This window comes from Rhagoletis pomonella, unplaced genomic scaffold, assembly GCF_013731165.1.
Source record: "Rhagoletis pomonella isolate Grant_MI unplaced genomic scaffold, Rhpom_1.0 Rhpom_scaffold_00001, whole genome shotgun sequence".
Lineage (NCBI taxonomy): Eukaryota > Metazoa > Arthropoda > Insecta > Diptera > Tephritidae > Rhagoletis > Rhagoletis pomonella.
Window position 1 is genome coordinate 53,723,374 of NW_023458555.1, and position 19,140 is coordinate 53,742,513.

At 35.1% G+C, this 19,140-nt stretch overlaps 1 protein-coding gene across 4 annotated transcripts in view; it reads left to right on the forward strand.

Annotated features, from left to right (window-relative positions):
* Positions 1-19,140, forward strand: part of LOC118746209 (regulating synaptic membrane exocytosis protein 1) — a 322,168-nt gene that overhangs the window by 55,624 nt on the left and 247,404 nt on the right. For all 4 annotated transcript variants that reach the window (XR_004993810.1, XM_036480041.1, XM_036480048.1 and 1 more), the window contains exons 2-3: positions 6,972-8,745; positions 11,359-11,563. Coding sequence is in view for 3 of the 4 variants with exons in the window: in XM_036480041.1 (XP_036335934.1) it covers positions 8,636-8,745; positions 11,359-11,563 (315 nt within the window). In the remaining variant the exon portion in view is untranslated. The remainder of the gene's footprint in view (positions 1-6,971; positions 8,746-11,358; positions 11,564-19,140) is intronic.

Here is a 19,140-nt window from a genome sequence, read left to right on the forward strand (position 1 = left end):
CATTGCGTTAAAAGTAGAACGCCTATTGTTCGGTACACCATATTTGATCCGCCATTTTGAATTTTTGAAAACTTGATTTAATATTCGAATTCAAAGACGACGAAAATCCCTTATTACCAAATTTCATTGAAATCTGTCAAATACATAAGGAGTAAGTACCAAGCTTCATAAAAATTTACACATTTTTGAAGAAATTGTCCGCCATATTGGATCCGCCATTTTGATTTTTGAAAACTGAATATCAATTTCGAAATCAGTGACGACGAAACTCTCTGGGCACCAAGCTTCTTAAAAATATAGGCGTTTTTTAAGGAATCGTCCGCCATTATGATTTTTGGAAATTTAATTTAATATTCGAAATCAGTGATGATCAAAATACCTAAATGCCAAATTTCATTGAAATCTGTCAAATACATATGGAGTAAACATTTTTGTCGTCCTATATTGTCGATTCGTCCCTATGTGCTCTGTGGCGATTGCCTATCGCATCGCATTTTTCTTTTGCATCGCATTACAGAGTTATGAGAAAAAAAACATTGCATAAAAAATGATTTTCTCCACAGGGTATACATATTGTCTTACTGCTCAATGTTCCGTGTATTGTTGTTTGTATGTTTTTTTGTTTACAATTACGGTATTTTTAATTGTTTACTTCTTATGTATATATTCATTTTGCTAAAATTTCACTTGTTTAACAACAAAATTTTATCAAATTTTCACCGTTTTTGTTTAGAATTTGTAGACATGTTTTGGGTTAATATTTTTGTAGCCCATTGATTCTAGTATAATAAGGTGCAAGTTTGAAGTGTCTTAAAAATACCGTTGGCTTTTGGAATTTTTTTGTTAGCGGTGTTGCGCAATTTCTTCCATATAACTAATGTTCGCATTTTATTTTACATGGATGAAAATGCGCAACACCGTTGTTGACATTTTATTTTCAATATTTTAAATTAAGTTTTATTTGTATAGTATTTGTATAGTTTTTGTTTGTCAATGAGCTATACTTTTATATAAAAAATAATAAGTACAATTAATTTGGAAAAGCTATAATAAACCGGGTGAATTTATTTGTTTATAATTTAAGTTAAACTAGAGTGGGACATTCTGACAAAACTGGCTATGACTTTATAAGCAAGCTGAAGAGATCTCAATGATAAGTTACATTAAATTAAGCCTACACTAACTGGAGCTGTACAATGAATTGAACAATACATACACTGCAGTAGGCAAAAAAAAAGATAGTTTTGTTTGGTTGCGGAAAATGGTGAAAAGTACAATTAAGCTCCAAAAGTTACACTTTTCGTCATTAATTTGGTACAATTTAAAAATCTTAAATATCAACACTGGTACATACATATTTGAATTTTTTTGTAACATAAGAATCATCCTTAGCACATATGTATATATATGTATACATTAGGCATGTTAATTTTTTTCAAATTTTACGATCCCGGGATCTTCGGGATGTCGTTGGTTCAATCCCGAGATTTAGATATTTATTATTTTTCAACGATTTAACGTGAAAAAATTGCATCAATATGGTTTGAGAAGCTCTCCTTCCTACCATATAATAAATAATAAGTAAATGGGTTTGAAACGTATTTTTAATTTAAAGTGAAAATTATTTCATAAGTAACAAAACGAAAGACAACAATTAAATTTATATGCATTTAATAATACTTTAGTGTGTACATATCTGATAAAGTAATTTAAGGTATGTCGAAAAAAGCTCGATGCAAAAAAAAGTTAAATACAAAAGTTTATTTTCTGGTTGAAAGAAGTTCATAATGCTGGCGGCAAAAATAAAAGAAGCACCTTAATTCGACCAGTTTTGTCTATATTCCTTTTGTTTGTCCAAAATTTAATTTTTTATTAAAGCATTTCGAGCCCTAACCGCCGAAATAACGTAAGCGACATTTTTTTCAAAATTTTCTAGGCAAATAATCCCGGGATTTTCAAGACTTAAAAAAGACCGTGATTAACATTCCTAGTATAAATAACCCTAGTTTTGCGCTGTTTTCCGTACAAATTAACAGGAGAGGACGCTCTTATTTGTGATTTGCTGGCGAGCAGCGCAGTTATATGTGCAATGGGGTATAGTCGTTGCGCTGGGTATGCAGTTACAGTTGCATGGCTATACTCAATCCCGACTCTTGCCTCCTCGTTCGCGCACTCTGGGCAACGACAGCAATCCATGTGCGAGATGCGGTAAGCAATCCGAGTGGAGCCTTGGGTCACGGCAGAAAGAGAGGGAGCTTCGATGGGGCCACTCCGATTTATTCGGTTTAAGGGCTCACTGAAGCCTGCGGGTGTCTGCTTGGAGTAAGCGGCTCGCTATATAAACGTGTATTTGGTTGCGAAACCACCCCCGTCCCAGCAATGGGTTGTGCGCTAGGCTTGGGACCCGCCACGTAAAAACCACTTCCAGTGAAGAAGCAAGGCAAAGCCTCGGATGAGACCCCTTATGATGACGACCACGGCAAACGTTTAAAGGACTACGACTTGAGGGCATGCACCTGGAATGTCCGGAACTTAATTGGGAAGGTGCCTCTGCCCGGCCGGTTGATGTCCTCGTAAGGACAAAAGCTGAAATCACCGCCATCCAAGGAATGCGCTGTGCGGAGCAAGGCAAGCAATGTCTGGGGCCTTGCGACATCTACTACAGTTTCCACGTACAGGAGCGCAAATTCGGTGTTGGATTTGTGGTGGGAGAGAGACTCCGTCGCCGAGTACTGTCGTTCACCCCGGTGGACGAGCGTCTAGCCACAATCCGCATCAAAGTGAGATTCTTTAACATCTCACGCATCTGCGCCCATGCCCCGATGGAAGAGAAGGATGAGGCATCCAAGGATCTCTTCTATGAGCACTTGGAGCGCACGTACGAGCGCTGCCCCCGTCATTATATCAAAATCGTGCTTGGCGACTTCAATGCCAGGGTGGGCAAGGATGGGATCTTTGGAATCACCGTCGGAAAATTCAGCCTGCACGACGAAACGTCCGACAACGGATTGAGGCTTATCGACTTCGCCGGGGCCCGAAACATGGTAGTATGCAGTACGAGGTTCAAGCATAAAAAGATCCATCAAGCTACGTGGCTATCTCCGGATCGAAAAACGAGAAACCAAATCGATCACGTTGTGATAGATGGAAGGCACGCTCCCAGTATTTTAGACGTACGCACACTCCGAGGCTCAAACATCGACTCGGACCACTATCTTGTTGCAGCCAAAATACGCACCCGCATCTTTGGAGCAAAAAATGAGCCCCGAAATATGCAAGGAAAGCTTAACGTCGAAAAGCTGCAATCACAACAGACAGCCAGCGAGAGAGGCCGAAATACGTGAGTGCGAAGAGCTTGAAATGCTGGCCGACAGGAAGAATGTCCGAAAATTTTACCAGAGAGTTAGGCGACTTACGGAAGGTTTAAAGACCGGGGCGTACTCCTTTAATAACAATAATGGCGACCTAGTAACTGATGTCCAGAGCGTACTTAAATTATGGAGGAAACACTTTTCCGCCCTACTAAATGGTAGCAGCACGGGAAGCTGTGGAGAAGAAGAAACCGAGCCCGCAGTCGATGATGACGGAGTCGGCGTTCCACCGCCTGACTATGACGAGGTAAGAATAGCAATAACGCGGCTGAAAAACAACAAATCCGCTGGAGCTGACAGCCTGCCAGCAGAGCTATTCAAGTACGGCGGCGAGGAGTTTATAAGGTGCATGCATAAACTCTTGTGCAGAATATGGTCAAATGAACGCATGCCCGACTAGTGGAATTTAAGTGTGCTCTGCCCGATCCACAAGAAATGTGACCGCGCCATTCGCGCCAAATACCGTGGTATCAGCCTTCTAAGCATAAGTTTCAGGGTCTTATCGAGCGTATTGTGTGAAAGACTGAAGCCCACCGTCAATGAACTGATTGGGCCTTATCAGTGTGGCTGTAGACCTGGCGAATCCACCATAGACCAGGTATTCACAATACGCCAAATCTTGGAAAAGACCCACGAGAAAAGGATCGACACTCACCAGCTCTTTGTCGACTTTAAAGCCGCTTTTGATAGCACTAAAAGGAGTTGCCTATACGCCGCTATGTCTGAATTTGGCATCCCCTCAAAACTCATACGGCAATGTAAAGTGACGTTGAGCAATACCACCAGCTCCGTCAGAATTGGAAAAGACCTCTCCGAGCCGTTCGCCACAAAACGGAGTTTCAGACAAGGCGACTCCGTTTCATGTGACTTTTTTAATCTGATGTTGGAGAAGATAATAAGAGCTGCAGAACTGAACCGCTCAGGAATAATTTACTACAAGAGCGCGCAATTGCTGGCTTATGCCGATGACATCGACATCGTCGGCAACAAAAACCGCGAAGTCTGTTCTGCCTTTTCCAAGTTGGATAGGCAGGCAAAGCGAATGGGTCTGGTGGTAAACGAGGACATGACGAAGTATCTCCTGTCATCAAACAAAGAGCCAGCACATTCGCGCTTTGGCACCCACGTCACTGTTGACAGTTACAATTTCGAGAAAGTAGAGAATTTCGTTTACTTGGGAACCAGCATAACCACCGATAATAATGTCAGCATTGAAATCCAACACAGAATCACTCTTGCCACCAAGTGCTACTTTGGACTGGGTAGGCAATTCAGGAGTAAAGTCCTCTCTCGACGTACGAAAACCACGCTCTATAAGTCACTCCTCATGCCCGTGCTGGTATATGGCGCTGAAGCATGGACAATGATAACTCCAGCTCAGGTGGAGAAGGACTTAGCTTCACTTGGCGTTTCCAATCGGCGTCAGTTGGCACAGAGGAGAAACGACTGGCGTGCTTTGCTGAACTCGGCCAAAATCGCTTAGGCGGTTACAGCTCCAAAGAAGAAGAGCGCAGTTATGTGGGCATGTATGTTAGGTTCTATAGGATTTTTAAAGTCCTGCAGTTCCATTTTTTAGAAGTATTTAAACATTGCCTAAGACAATGAGAAGCCCATCCAGAACCTATAACCAAAATTTCAAAAAAATCGGTACAGCCGATCGCGAGCTTTGCGAACAGAAAAAACGGCTTTCAAAATATATATTAGTATAGATACCTGCCATGTAAACTTTTGTTTGGAAATGACCCAAATGATAATAAGATCGGTTATGAAAAAGTAGTTAGTAAAATTTTAAAGTTAAATATGCATCATAAGTTTACTTTTTGAAAATTTCTGAAGGGATAATATCTATTTTCAACGATTTTGTAGTAATTCTAGGGAAACATTTATTTTCCTATGTAAAATATATGTATGGATAACGTCAAAGCCTAGAGGGAACGGTTAAATTTTGGCCCATTTCAAAGCAAAAAACAAGGGCCTCCTTATTCGATATTCGATATTTCGATATTCTTCAGTTCTGGGGGTGGCTGAAAAAAACGTCCTATCACCCTGATGCGCATATGTACATACATATGAATATAGTAGGCGTGTTTTATTTGGCGAGAAATTTAAGCTATTAGCTTATTTTGTATGGCAGACAACATGTTATCTCAGCTTGTATGTTGAACTAGAGGCATTGCCATTCAGTATGAGTAAGCTTTCTGCAAATTTTAAAACCTACTTGAGAAAACTTCCCTTAATTTGATGGAATTTTTCATCGGGTGAAACTTGAAACCCCCAATTTTTGTTAATTTTTTCAACTTTGACTATCGCTAATTTAAAAAATTTATATTAATGTTGCCAAATATATAGCATTTGTCAAAAAGAACATTTATTTTCAAACAAATTTATACTTTACTCACTGAAATAGGATAAAAATCGTCGTTGTTAAACTTTTTAAATATAAATACGGCCTTGAAATTATGTGTGTACACTCTAAAAAATCTACGCATAATAAGAAAGTTGACCAGTTTATTTTCTTAATGTACGCAAATTTACACGCCGTGTTTATTAAATTAAACAATGTCTGTTTATTTTTACTTACCATGTGTGTGGCGTAGAACAAATTTCTAAGTTGTTTGTTGATTTCTAGACGCATATTGGTCACAGTTTACATAAAATGTTGAAAATTGGGTATAAAAATGTTTTGTTTAAATTCACGCATATAAAGAGAGGTAGCCGGATGCAATTTCACACACCGTGTTTGTAAAATTCAACTCTATCTCAAAATTACTCATAGAATATTTAAAATTGATAAAATATGAGCATTTAATTTTATTATTAGTAGAAAATGTATTTTTACGTTCAAAATGTTAGCGATTTTAAATATTTCATGCCTTTAGTTATGTGTTTATTTTAAACATCTCATATTCAAACATCAAATTTTGAACATCTTAGGGGTATATTTACACAGATTCTGGTTGAAAAATAAACACTTTTCAGTAGTAGTTTTACATACAATTTTTAGAGTGTATGTACCGGACTTTCGTATTTTTTGAGCAGTGTGGCTAAGGAATTCTACTAATATTATAAATGTGACAGTTTGTGAGTGAGTATGTTTGTTTGTAGCTCTTTCACGCTAAAATGGCTGGACGCATTTCAATGAAATTCGGCACACTTATAGGCTATGACCTTGATTAACATATTGGATATTTTTTGAAGGGGTTTGCTAGTTAGGGGTTTAAAAGTTAGAACCAACTACAGTGAAACCCGCTTAAGTACTTAACCCGCTTAAGTAGCCAACATTTTTTGCACCCCAAAACCCATCCCTTGTGTGCGCTAATGAGTCAAGCTGTTAATAGATAAATGCATTAAGAACCTACATAGGTTTTGAAATCAAAAAAATTGAGGGTGCAGGAACTATACGAAACCTATTATCATGTACTCGACCTTAGCTACGACCTACACTAAGTTTTGTTTCGGTTGAATTTTTTGTAGCACCGTGTAATCAATAATCGACATTTACTTACTTAACTACATATGTATCCATGTTTATGCTTTGTTTTATATTTGCCTTTTTATATAAAAATTTACTAATAAATTAACAATGGTCTCCCGTTTCAGCTTATAGTGCAGGGCTCTAAAACCAAAGAAAAAACAAAAAGGCAGATATAAGCAACATAAAACCCGTGTCTCCACCACGAACCTAAAATCCTCAAAGTTGTCGCAATGACAGACATACGCATTGATGATTGAACGCAAGGATGAACCAATATCTGTATATCTACGTATGTATGTAGATGAGGGTATTAAGAACAACAATTGTAAAACGGTAGAAATGGTAACTGAATGAAAACAAAAGCAATTGCAAGAAATGAAGAGACGTAATAACAGGTATCGGAAAATGCTGTAAAAGAGCTAAAGACGGGGACACAATACCGAAAACAAGATTGAATTTGCCAATACAAGCAAGCGTACATACACACACAAAACAGGTAAAACTATACTGACCGAAATAAGCCAGATGAGTTAAAATGCTACAAGGATACAATAAAAATTGCAAAGGACTGACCGACTGGAGTTTGCCCAATGGAATGGGGCAGCGGCAACATATTTGCAGACGATGTTGTGGAATTTCGGTAAATTAATTACCAAAGGTCATAACTCAACGAATTATAAAAAAAAAAAAACTATAGAAAAGCAACAACAACCGAAGGCGTGAAAAAGCAGCAGCATAACCCTTTATAGTTCTGACAAGAAAAAATAGCGAACCTAGCAAAAAAGCATCCCAAATATTTACACAAAAAAAATAGAAAAAATATACAAAAAATAAAAAAACGATCTTGCCTTGGACTGTGATGACCACGAAATGATGGATGACACAAAAAAAAAGAAAAAACTGCACTACATGAAAAACAATAAAAGCAACACTAACAGCAAGCGAGCTATAGTAACGTAAAGAACAGATCGATAGACAAAAGAGAATCAGCAATAAAGGAACTACATAAACTCCTTGTAAACAAACTGAGACGGGCTTGAAGTTGAAACTTGGTCACGAAAACAAGCTAAGAATTAGGGTAGCAAAAGGAGAGGGCACAGCGTAGCAGCAAAACCTATGCGAAAACTTTAAAAGCTTTAAAATCTTAGAAATTACTTAAAATAAAATATTATAATTATTATTAAAATAACTTTAACTAATCCACGTAATTAATCATAAATCTGATATATGAACTAAATTTCGATAATTATACACAAAACATAAATGAAAAAAATAAGATCTTACAAGGAAAGTAAACCAAAAATTTACTAGGATATCAAGAATTATATCTGCACTCCCATCTAAAAAAGTAACTACAACTTGCAACGCCCAAAAAAAAATTTAACCAAAAATAAATTAGATAACAGATAATTCAAAAAATAAAAAATAAATAAATTTAAAGCTGAAGTTAAACTAAGGTAGTGAACTTCATTATTCACAGCAAAAAAACCATTCTACAAAAACAAACAACAAGGGCTTCACCCCAGCCCACGAAAGTAGACACAAAGAGTTAAAATCGAATAGGGGGAACAGAGGAAATTGTAAACTGAATCAACGAAATCATTTCTATATGAATTTTTTCACATTTCGAAGCCTTAGTAAACTTTAAGCTTTAAGCTATTTTAGAAACTCTACTAAATTAAACTTGCAATCGCTTATAGCAGACCAAGTTGAGTATTTGGATCTTGAGCTTCGCGTCGAACCACATCAAAAACCTTCAACGCCATTTTCCTGAGGCGTGTTTGGAAAAATGGATGACATGCCAGATTTGTCTCATTTAACGCCCCATGAGCGTTTGCAAATCGAAAACGTTCTAATGCGCCAAAAGCAGGAGGAGGAGGCTCACAATGAAATTATGCGGTAAGTTAAAAAACAACAGTAAAAAACTTATTCTATCTTGAATTTGCAATGACCATGTCTTGATATTTTTTTTGTTGAAATATTTGTAATGTTTCTCGAGCTAAATTTTTTTCTACATTTTTCTTTAAAAATAACGTCCAAGCTTTAAACAAAACCATATAAATCACAGTTTCCTACTTTAGATAAAATTGAGGAAAACACCACAAATTTTTATCAAAATTTTAACTTGTTGATCTGTATCTTTAGAATATTTTTGGGTATGCAGTTTTATAGCCCATACAATTTTAGTCTCATGAAGTGCAAGTTTCAAACGTCCGTCGATTTTTGAGAATTTTTTTTTTGGATACTACTTTTATGGTTTTTTAACCGACTTCCAAAAAAGGAGGAGGTTATCAGTTCATCGGATATATATATATATATTTTTATATGAGAATTGAAGTCGGTTTTTTTTTGCTAAAAATTACTTGTTTGTGTAACAAGTGCAATTTACAAAAACTGGCGTTGATTTTTTGAAATTTTTTTGATAACGGTCTTCCGCGTTTTATTCCACAATAAATTCATGCTAATCTGGGAAAAAGAACGAAAATCCGTTACCAAAAAAAAAATCTAAAAAATCCACGCGATTTTTTAGCCTTTTCTAACTTGCACTTAATCAGACTAAAATTGTATGGGCTATAAAACTGCGCACACAAAAATGTTCTAAATATTTGGATTGAAAAGTTGAAATTTTGATGAAAATTTGTTGAATTTTCCTAAATTTTGTATGAAGTTCTGTGATTTATATGGTTATGGTTATTTTTATAGAAAAATAACAAAAAAAGTTTTGCCCGAAAAACATTACGAATATTAAAAAAAAAATTAAAAGACATGGACAATTTTTTACTATTTATATTCATTCAGTATTCATATATATGTACGCGTGCTTGTACCATTTACAAAGGCTCAATACGCCTAAGATTTACCGCAATTGCTGTTTTACTTAATCATGTATGTAGATCATATGTGTATGGGACGAGTCACGTCAACCGGCCCAGAGCCATGCCCCAAATTCAACTCAATGAAAATGAACATGCAATTCTGCAGAATACTTACAAATTAATACCCGTTCAGAGAAACAGTGGCGAATTAAAAAAAATCAAAATGCCGCCTTTAGTGCACCGCTTTGAAAATGCTCTTTTCGCGAAAAAGTGAATATACTTATTAATTTACAGAAAGCTAGGTCACGACTTATTCTATAGCTTTCGGGGTCGAATGTTAGCCACACGCAATGTACGCACGTTCGATTTTAACAATTCCGTGATAAATGGTGGATCCAATATGGCCCCCTAGTGACGCTTCTCCACGAAAATACCATCTTAAAGGATGTGCAGTAAATACGCCATTTTGAATTTTTTTATTCGCCACATTTTAGTTGAAAGGGTATTAATTTGTAAGTATTTTGACATATTGCGTGTTCATTTTCAGTGATTCACCTACGAACTAAAGGCCTGCAAGAATCAACTCATGAATTAACTCAAGTCTAGCGCCGCTGTGAAGTTGAAACAAGTTGAATGCAGATACTAAGGAAATATGTGAGTTCTTGTCTTTCACTAGTCGGTAAACTTGTTAATTCATCACATAAACAAAATTAAATATATATATAAATTCATGAGTTAACACTTGCAACCCTTTATTACGAACCCTTTGAAACCGCGGTATGAGTATTTGAAATGCGCTATACAAAAATGCCTTGTATTTCTTTGGTACCCTTTGACTGAGGGTTCCGACAATTCCGGGGGAGAGGTTTGAAAATAAATTAGAGAGAAAAACATTGCATACATTACGGAAAATTCTCTGTGCCAATACCTTTGCATGCCATGTACACAGTACATGTGTGTATTTATTTCCATTGTTTGGAGACTCAACAAGAAAATAATATTATGTTATTATTATACTGTGGGGAGCAGGACTATTTTGGTTAAATATTTGCAAGGTTTTTAAAGTTAATTTTTTTGCTATTTTTCCATTTTAAATGCCTATATATATCTTCTTCTGAGATTATATTCGATCTTTGAAATCGAATCAAAAATAGTCATTCAAAACTCACAAATCTAGGTCGCGACCTTTAAATGACCTTTAAAAAGTCTATAAAAATAGGCAATAGTATTTCTCATAAAAGTGAAAGAAATTAGGGTGTAGTGTCTTGAAATTTCGAAAAAAAATCATTTTCGTGGGCACCCTAATGTACATGGAAAACTTTGAGCGCTGTTGGTGAGAGCATTAAAATTTCTAGTTTATCTACTTTTTTTGGACCATTCTACATATACATACGTACTATAGATTAACATATTAGACAGTTTTGAAGCCTTTGAACTAATAATGGCGAAAATAATACCGGTGGTAGTCATTTAAGAATATAAGAAGTTTAATATCGCTGATCCACCAAAAACTTCCTCGAAATTTTATAGCCAACTTGCATATACATATATATGAGTAAGTACATACTTACATGCTATTTTATATGTGTGCATATTTCATCGGTCGCTCTTTCAAAATATTTGTCATTTTATTTCACATATATGTAGTATACTTGCATATGTACCTATTTATATATTTATTTAAATATACTTTTAGACGCAAGCAAGACGAAGTCGTCTCGCTGGAGATGCAAATACGTCAGCGCTCAGAGGAGCAGAAGAAATCAGGCATCGAGTTGGGTGCAATATGCCACATTTGCCTTCAGACGAAATTCGCCGATGGAATCGGACATATTTGCCACTACTGCAACATTGTGTGCTGTGCGCGTTGTGGCGGAAAAGTGACACTTCGCAGCAACAAGGTGAGTGCTTGAAGAAATGAGTGGCTGAAGAATTATTAGCTTGACACTGAGTGAAACTTTGAGAAGACAGCCCAAACCTGCTGAAACAAATTTCCATGAGTGACATTTAAAGAATAAGTAGACATTAATGCCCACATTGCCAATTTTTAAGCTGATTTGTAAGTTTTGTTTTTGTATTAGCTACCCTGACGGAAGCAAGTGATTTTTTTTTAAAATCAACTAATTGAAAGACTACTTTAAAAAGAATGTAATGGGTAAATGTTTCGAGTTTTGATACTATTTCTATTCAAAGAAACAATTTGTGCCTTGGAAGTATGAAAAAGCATATGTGAAGTGCAGAACGCAATCGCATTTAAAGGAAACATACTGACTTTGAAGTTGTTTAAACCAAATTCATTTTAAAGTAATTGAAATTAAATGCAGAGTCGGACAGTCGACTTGCAGCTTGCACACAATTCAAACTGAACATTTGAAAGCACATTTACATGCCTGTATGTAGCTGAGCGTGCAAAGATGTTTGCTACAATTGGTCGCAGCCAAGAATGTCCATGTTCAAGTCTCATTTTAATTAATTTTAAATTTTTAATTTCGGGTTTTCTTAGTCATGAAAAAGCATCTGTGAAGTGCAGAACGAAAGCGTATTCAAACGAAATATACTGACTTTGAAGTTGTTTAAGCGAAATACATTTTAAAGTAGTTGAAAATACATGCAAGAAAAGGCAACTGACTGCTTCCTAGGACATAGCTATGTTAAATAAATGAGTTCGTTGCAGGTAAAATAGTGAGAATTTCAATTAGGTATCATTCAAAATAAATTAGGTTACAAATTACTTTCAAATTAATCAAATTTCCTGCAGGGTACTTACATATATGTATATATACATATACATCTTTACATTAGGGTGCTAAAAAAAGTTAAGTTAGAATTTTAATGCTCTCACCCTCTAGGATTTTTGTTTACCGAAAAATATACCCAAGTTTCAATCTTAGTGAAACTAAAAATAGTCGACAAACTTTCGTACTTTCGTTCCTTTTTAATAAGATTTCTTATAAATATCTTGAGTATACAGTTTTGCAGCCCATTAAAGACTGGTATAATAAAGTGCAAGTTTAAAGTGGGTGGGACTTTCCGATGATTTTTAGATTTTTTTTGTTAATTAAAAAGCTCGACATTTACGAACGTGTGTTGATTTATTCTTTAAATGTTTCACAAAGATAGAAACTTGGGTTTATACGGTTTAAAGAACAAGCTATATTTCTGTAAACAAACTAGCAAATCCCGGCGTGCTTCACTGTGCCTTAAACGTAATTAGTGCTGTTTGATACCCGCTTTGTAATATTTAATTTATTTTATCAATTTAATTTAATATAACTTTTCAAACAGGTGGTAACCCTCCTCAAAAATATTTTCGGCAGTACACTTTCCTAAACCTCTTCAGTTTGATACCCATATTCCAATATTCAATTTATCTTATCAATTAAATGAAATTAACATTTTCAAACAGGTGACAACCTTCAATAAAACTGTTTTCGGCTGTAAGCCTTCTTAAACCTCTTTCTTTTGACAGTCATATTGCAATATTTACTTTATCGTATCAATTTACATAAACTGCAGTTTTCAAACAGGAAGCAACTCTCTATTTTTTTTTTCTGTATTTTAAGTTAGACCTCTAGCAATACATCGATGAAAACTGCATTCAATTCCATGTATTAGTTTTCAACAGATGCGCGTACAAAGATACAGATAGACAAAAATTGTAAAAATGGTTGATTTAGTTTCTATTGCTTTAATAAAGACCCCCATATTAATTTTTCTTAATATCTATAATGTACGGATATCGGCCTGTTACAATTTTATTAAATGTAATTTTTTTCGACATCGTTCGTAGCAGATTCGCATTCTACAATTCTAAGAAAAAAATCCCTTTAGGCCATAGCTCTAAATCAATTTCAAGCCTGCGCAATTTTAATACTAAGTCCATAATCAGATTAATATTTACTAAAGTGTTAGGAATGTTTCTTTTATAGAGTTGTGCTCCGGAGTTTTGTAGTATGAAAAACTCATTTCTGATATCTATTTTTTATTTAAAGAGCCACAAGATGGCGCTTCAAAGCAAATCTACTATATATTTGTCGAAGTATGTATGTATGTATGTACCAAGTTCCAGCCTAAACGGATGGACAGAATCGAATAAAATTTTGCAAAAGTATTGCCATGACTCCTGGACCTAAATATGGTAAAAAATTGAACTTGCCAAGGGGGGATGGGGGATACCTCCCATAGTGAAAATTTTTAATCAGCTCTAACTTCGGAATTATAGTCACATGAACTCGAAATTTGAAATACACAGATACCTATGGTAGGTGCTTATCTATACTAATTATATAAAGAGAAGTCCCTTTTTTGTAACAGGTAATCTGGCGAACGGCTGGCCCGATTTTAATGAAATTTTGTATATAAATAGCTTTCAGCAACCACCATGTTTTAGGCTAAAAAATTTACTTTTTCCGGTAGGTGGACCAGGGATTGATTTATTCCAAAAAATCTTATTATGGTCCGATTTGCTTAAAAGTTGGTACGTAGGTAGCGTTTTGCCTAGGTTAGCTTATAGGATCCTTTTTTCCGGGAAGTGGACCAGGGACCGATCTATTCGGAAAAATCGTATTTATGGTCCGATTTGCTTAAAATTCGGTACGTAGGTAGCTTTTTGCCTAGGTTAGCATATAGGATCCTCTTTTCCGGGAAGTGGACAAGGGACCGATCTATTCGAAAAAATTGTATTTATGGTTCGATTTGCTTAAAATCTGGTACGTAGGTAGTTTTCTGCCTAGATTAGCATATATGATTCCTTTTTTTCGGGAAGTGGACCAGGCACCGATCTATTCGAAAAATCATATTTATGGTCCGATTTGATTAAAGTTTGGTACGTAGGTTTTGCCTAGCAACCTCCATATCAAGGGGCGAATTCGTAACTAGGCAGGTTTTTTTTGCGACAATCAGAAACAGCCTAAAATGTATTCATCAGTTCGTTTTAATATATAGTGTAATTCATATATTCCAAGAAAAGGCTTTACTTCATAAGATATTCTTTTGTTCCTAATGAACCAGTATGCATGCTTCGGCGACGACGCACTTGCTATTCTGAAGAGTTTGACAAAAACAAAAGTTCTTGCTTGCGCATACTCTCTAGCGCAAAACACGTATGTATGTTTATATGTATGTATGTCAAAGAACGCCAATCTATATCTATACTAATTATATAAAGAGAAGTCCCTTTTTATTTGTAACAGGTAATCTCGCGAACGCCTGGTCCGATTTTCATGAAGTTTTGTATATAAATAGCTTTCGGCAGCCGCTATGTTTAAAGCCACAAAAAAACTACTTTTTCCGGTAGGTGGACCAGGGACCGATCTATTCGAAAAAGTCATATTTATGGTCCGATTTGGTTTAAATTGGGTGCGTAAGTAGGCTTTTGCCTAGATTAGCATATAGAATCTTTTTTTGCGGTAAGTGGACCAGGGACCGATCTATTTGAAAAAATCGTATTTATGGCCCGATTTGCTTAGAATTTGGTACGTAGGTCGCTTTTTGCCTCGATTAACATATAGGATACTTTTTTCCGGTAGGTGGACCAGGGACTGATCGATTCGAAAAAATCGTATTTATCGTCCGATTTGCTTGAAATTTTATAGGTAGGTAGCTTTTTGCCTCGATTAGCATATTGGATCTTTTTTCCGATAAGGGGACCAGGGACCGATCTATTTAAAAAAAAATTTAGTTATGGCCAGATTTGCTTCAAATTTAGTACGTAGGTAGCTTTTTGCCTGAATTAAAATATAGGATACTTTTTCAGATAGGTGGACCAGGGACCGATCTATTCGAAAAAAATTTTCTTTATGGTCTGATTTGCCTGAAATTTTGGGCATAGGTAGCTTATTGCCCGGATTAACATATAGGATACTTTTTTCTGATAGCTACATATGGACGGATATATGGTCCGTTTTTCTTTAAATTCGGTACACATATTATAGATATACATAGAATAGAATTGAATGATTGTTTTACAGTTGAAAATGTGTTTTAAGGCGCCGCAAAGCAATCGGGTATTGGCTATTTACGTATACTTATTATCTATACCAATTATATAAAGTGAAGTCCCCTATTTTTATAAGAGTCGATCTCGCAAACGGCTGTACCGATTTCTTTGAAATTGTGGACGCCTTTTCGTTATGTCAAGGGAGCATGGTATCTAATATACAAATCGGATTTTTCATACCGCATTTCTCTGGAAGTATTTGTGGTAGAGTCCTGGAACTTTATATGGTATCAATCCCATAATGGAGAAAAGTGTAAATACATATATAATTTTTCGGTACGTGTGTTTGTTAGTGATCTCCTCCTAAACGAGGTTCACAACTTAAAACACCAGATGGCGCTGGAGTCGAGTTTGTACTAAACATTGTATTTACGATCCGTTCTGGCTAATAAAATTTAACATGTATTGGCAACGTGAAGGGAAATATTGCGGCGAAAAAAAATGCTCGATAGTGGCTCTGGAGTGGAATTATTACTAAAAATCGTATTTTTGATCCGATTTGCCTCATAATAGAGATATATAGTTGTAACAGTAGTGGCAATAGTATAGGTTGCGCTGGAGTCGAGTTATTGCTAAAAATTGCCAAGTGAAGTCATTCGGGTATCAAAGTAGTCAAGTGACTACCATTAAATCTATTACCATAACCATTGCGGTCCTTCATTTACTAAAGACAATTTTTGATGAATGCCTACAAAGAAAATTGTAAGATATTTATGATATTTCGTCTGAAGTAAGTCTATGTATATTGGATTTCTGTAGACCGATGATACTCCTCCATCTTGAAATTGCCTCCAGATTCAAGGACACAGGATACAAGGATACAGATTCAAGGGCGATTCATCATCGTATCGGATCATTGTTGCCGCAAGAACTTCTCACGGACATAACGACTTCATTAGTTTATTTAAGACGGCAATAGAAAATATGCTTTCTGACGACCACAAAACCAATCTTGAACAAGAATTGTGGCGAAAACGTTGGACACAATTTTTTAATAAAAAAATTAATTTTGAGCGGGACGAAGTTCACCGGGTCAGCTAGTGGAAAGATATATGTATATAAATGAGTTTGTAAAAAGGGGCGTGGCACATCTCATAGGTGCGGAATCTTTTATCAGCTATAACAGCAGGCAGTATTAGTGATCTCATTGTATTACATTTTGACGATTTGTTATAATTGATCAAAGTGAAATTCTAATAAATTATAGATGATATGAAGTTCGCCGGGTCATCTTCTAGTCTTTAATATGTACTAAGTTAATATACGGATTAATATTTACTAAAGTGTTACGAACGTTATTTTTTTAATACAATAAGAAAAAAATAACTATAATTTAAAAGAGGGACACACAATGGCTAGAGTCGTCGAATGTGGGTATTCTTTCATATACATATACATATATGGGCCGTTCCTACCGTTTTATATTTTTCATCCACTCGCTTATTCCTTACCGAAAATTTTAAATAAAAATTTAACAAGTTTTAACCGCTGATACAGTACAGGTAGCAGTTTAAAATGGGTAGCTTAATAAAGAAAACATATTCTCTGGTTAAAATAATAAGCCTGCCAGGATAACACAAAATCCTAAGCTTAATAAACATTTGGTATTATAAAAATTTTATAAAGCACTACTTGTAATTAGAAAAACTGCCGACAAAATTATAAAATTGATTGATTGATTAATAAAAATAGATAGGGAGTTATGGCTATGACAATAGAAAGTAGAAAAAAGATACCTCGTGTTGAAAGCAAAAAGGATCTAAAACCAAAAAAAAAAATATAAATAGTATAAAAATATAAATAGTATATAATGCATGACACGAAAAATAATCTTGAAATATTGTAAAATTTTATTTTTATTTTTTTGGTTTTTTTAAGTCAAATTTATTTACTTTATTTACTTAAAGTAACGAACAAAAGTATTGGCACAGTGAATTTTTCGCAATATAGGCAACGTATTTATTAGAAAAATTCCAGTTTATTAATCCATTTAATTTTAGATTATCAAAGTGCAAGTTTGAAGTTCCTTGAAAATCTGAATATAAAATTGCAAATTAGTATGCAGATTTATTGAATTTTCCTGAGTTTTGCACAAAGTTTACACATTTGATTTTTGTGTGTTTTGGTGTAGTATGAACTATGTTTTTATAAAAAATTATCGGAAATAAATTAAAAGCTTTGCATATATGTCATGCGAAAATTTACTGTGCCAAAACTTTTGTTCGACACTGTACATATAAAAAAATACATACAGTAACTTCTCCCGTTACAATAGTAAAAAAATATGTAATTTGCTTTGTAGTGCAATCTTGCGGTTCTTTAAATAAAATACAGATAGCAGAAATTACTTTTTCGTATCAATAAACTCCCAATCACAGTTTCGTATTAAAAAAAAATATATATCCGTAACACTTTACTAAATATTAATCTGCATATTTTATTAATTTGTCGGAATTTTTTGTATGCCCGAGCGTACTTGTGCAAAAGGGTATATTAATTTTGCTCACATAACGGTTGTTTGTAACAGCCAAAACGAATCGAGATCGATCAGACTGTAACCACGCCCACTTCCCATATAACGGTAATTTTCAGAAATACGAAAACTGCGATATTTTAGTAACTACTGAAGATTAGTAACTCAAAATTGATATTTACAATAATTTTCAGACGAAAAATAAATAAATAAATGTGTATATCTTGGTAACCGCCGCACCAATTTCTTCCAAATTTGGCACAGTGTTGGCCTTGATACAGCATACTAAACGGCCGAAAATTTTTAAAATCGGACAATAACCACGCCCACATCCCATATAACGGTAATTTAGAGAAATGCAAAATCTTCGATAAATCGGTAAATATTAAAGCTGATTTAATCAAAATTGATGCTTGCAACAATTCTTTACCAAGAAATACGTTAATGGTAAAATTTTGGAAAATGGGCGTGGACCACTTATGATGATTATTGAAATCGGACCAAAATTACGGCCGCTTTTCATATAACGGTAAATTTCAGAAATGCTTGAAACTGCAATATTTCGAAATTTAAGGACGCCAATTTACTCAAATTGATACACCCCGGTTTACCATCTAGGTGAAAAAAAATATATTTAATACTTGCGCCGGGTACTTAATGTTGGGCCCGGCCGAACTTAGACTTTCTTACTTGTTTTTATGTACGTTACCGCATAACTTTGGATTCTTTTTTAAAGGAAAGGTGGTTCCTCAGAGATAGTCTCCTACTAATTGAGTGTAGATCCAATAATTGGGCCATGAAGAAAATAACGGTACTCTTAAATTTGTATATGAGAATTGAAGTCGATTTTGTTGTTTGTTTAAAATTTACTCCAGTGTCCACAGCTTCTATAAAAGAGTCGTAGGCCACATTATTTTGTTAGTTCAATTGTGGAATATTGGTATGAACTGCTTCGGCTAATACTTCGGCTTTTGCTCTCATTTTATATCGAGGCTAAGTGCATTGTT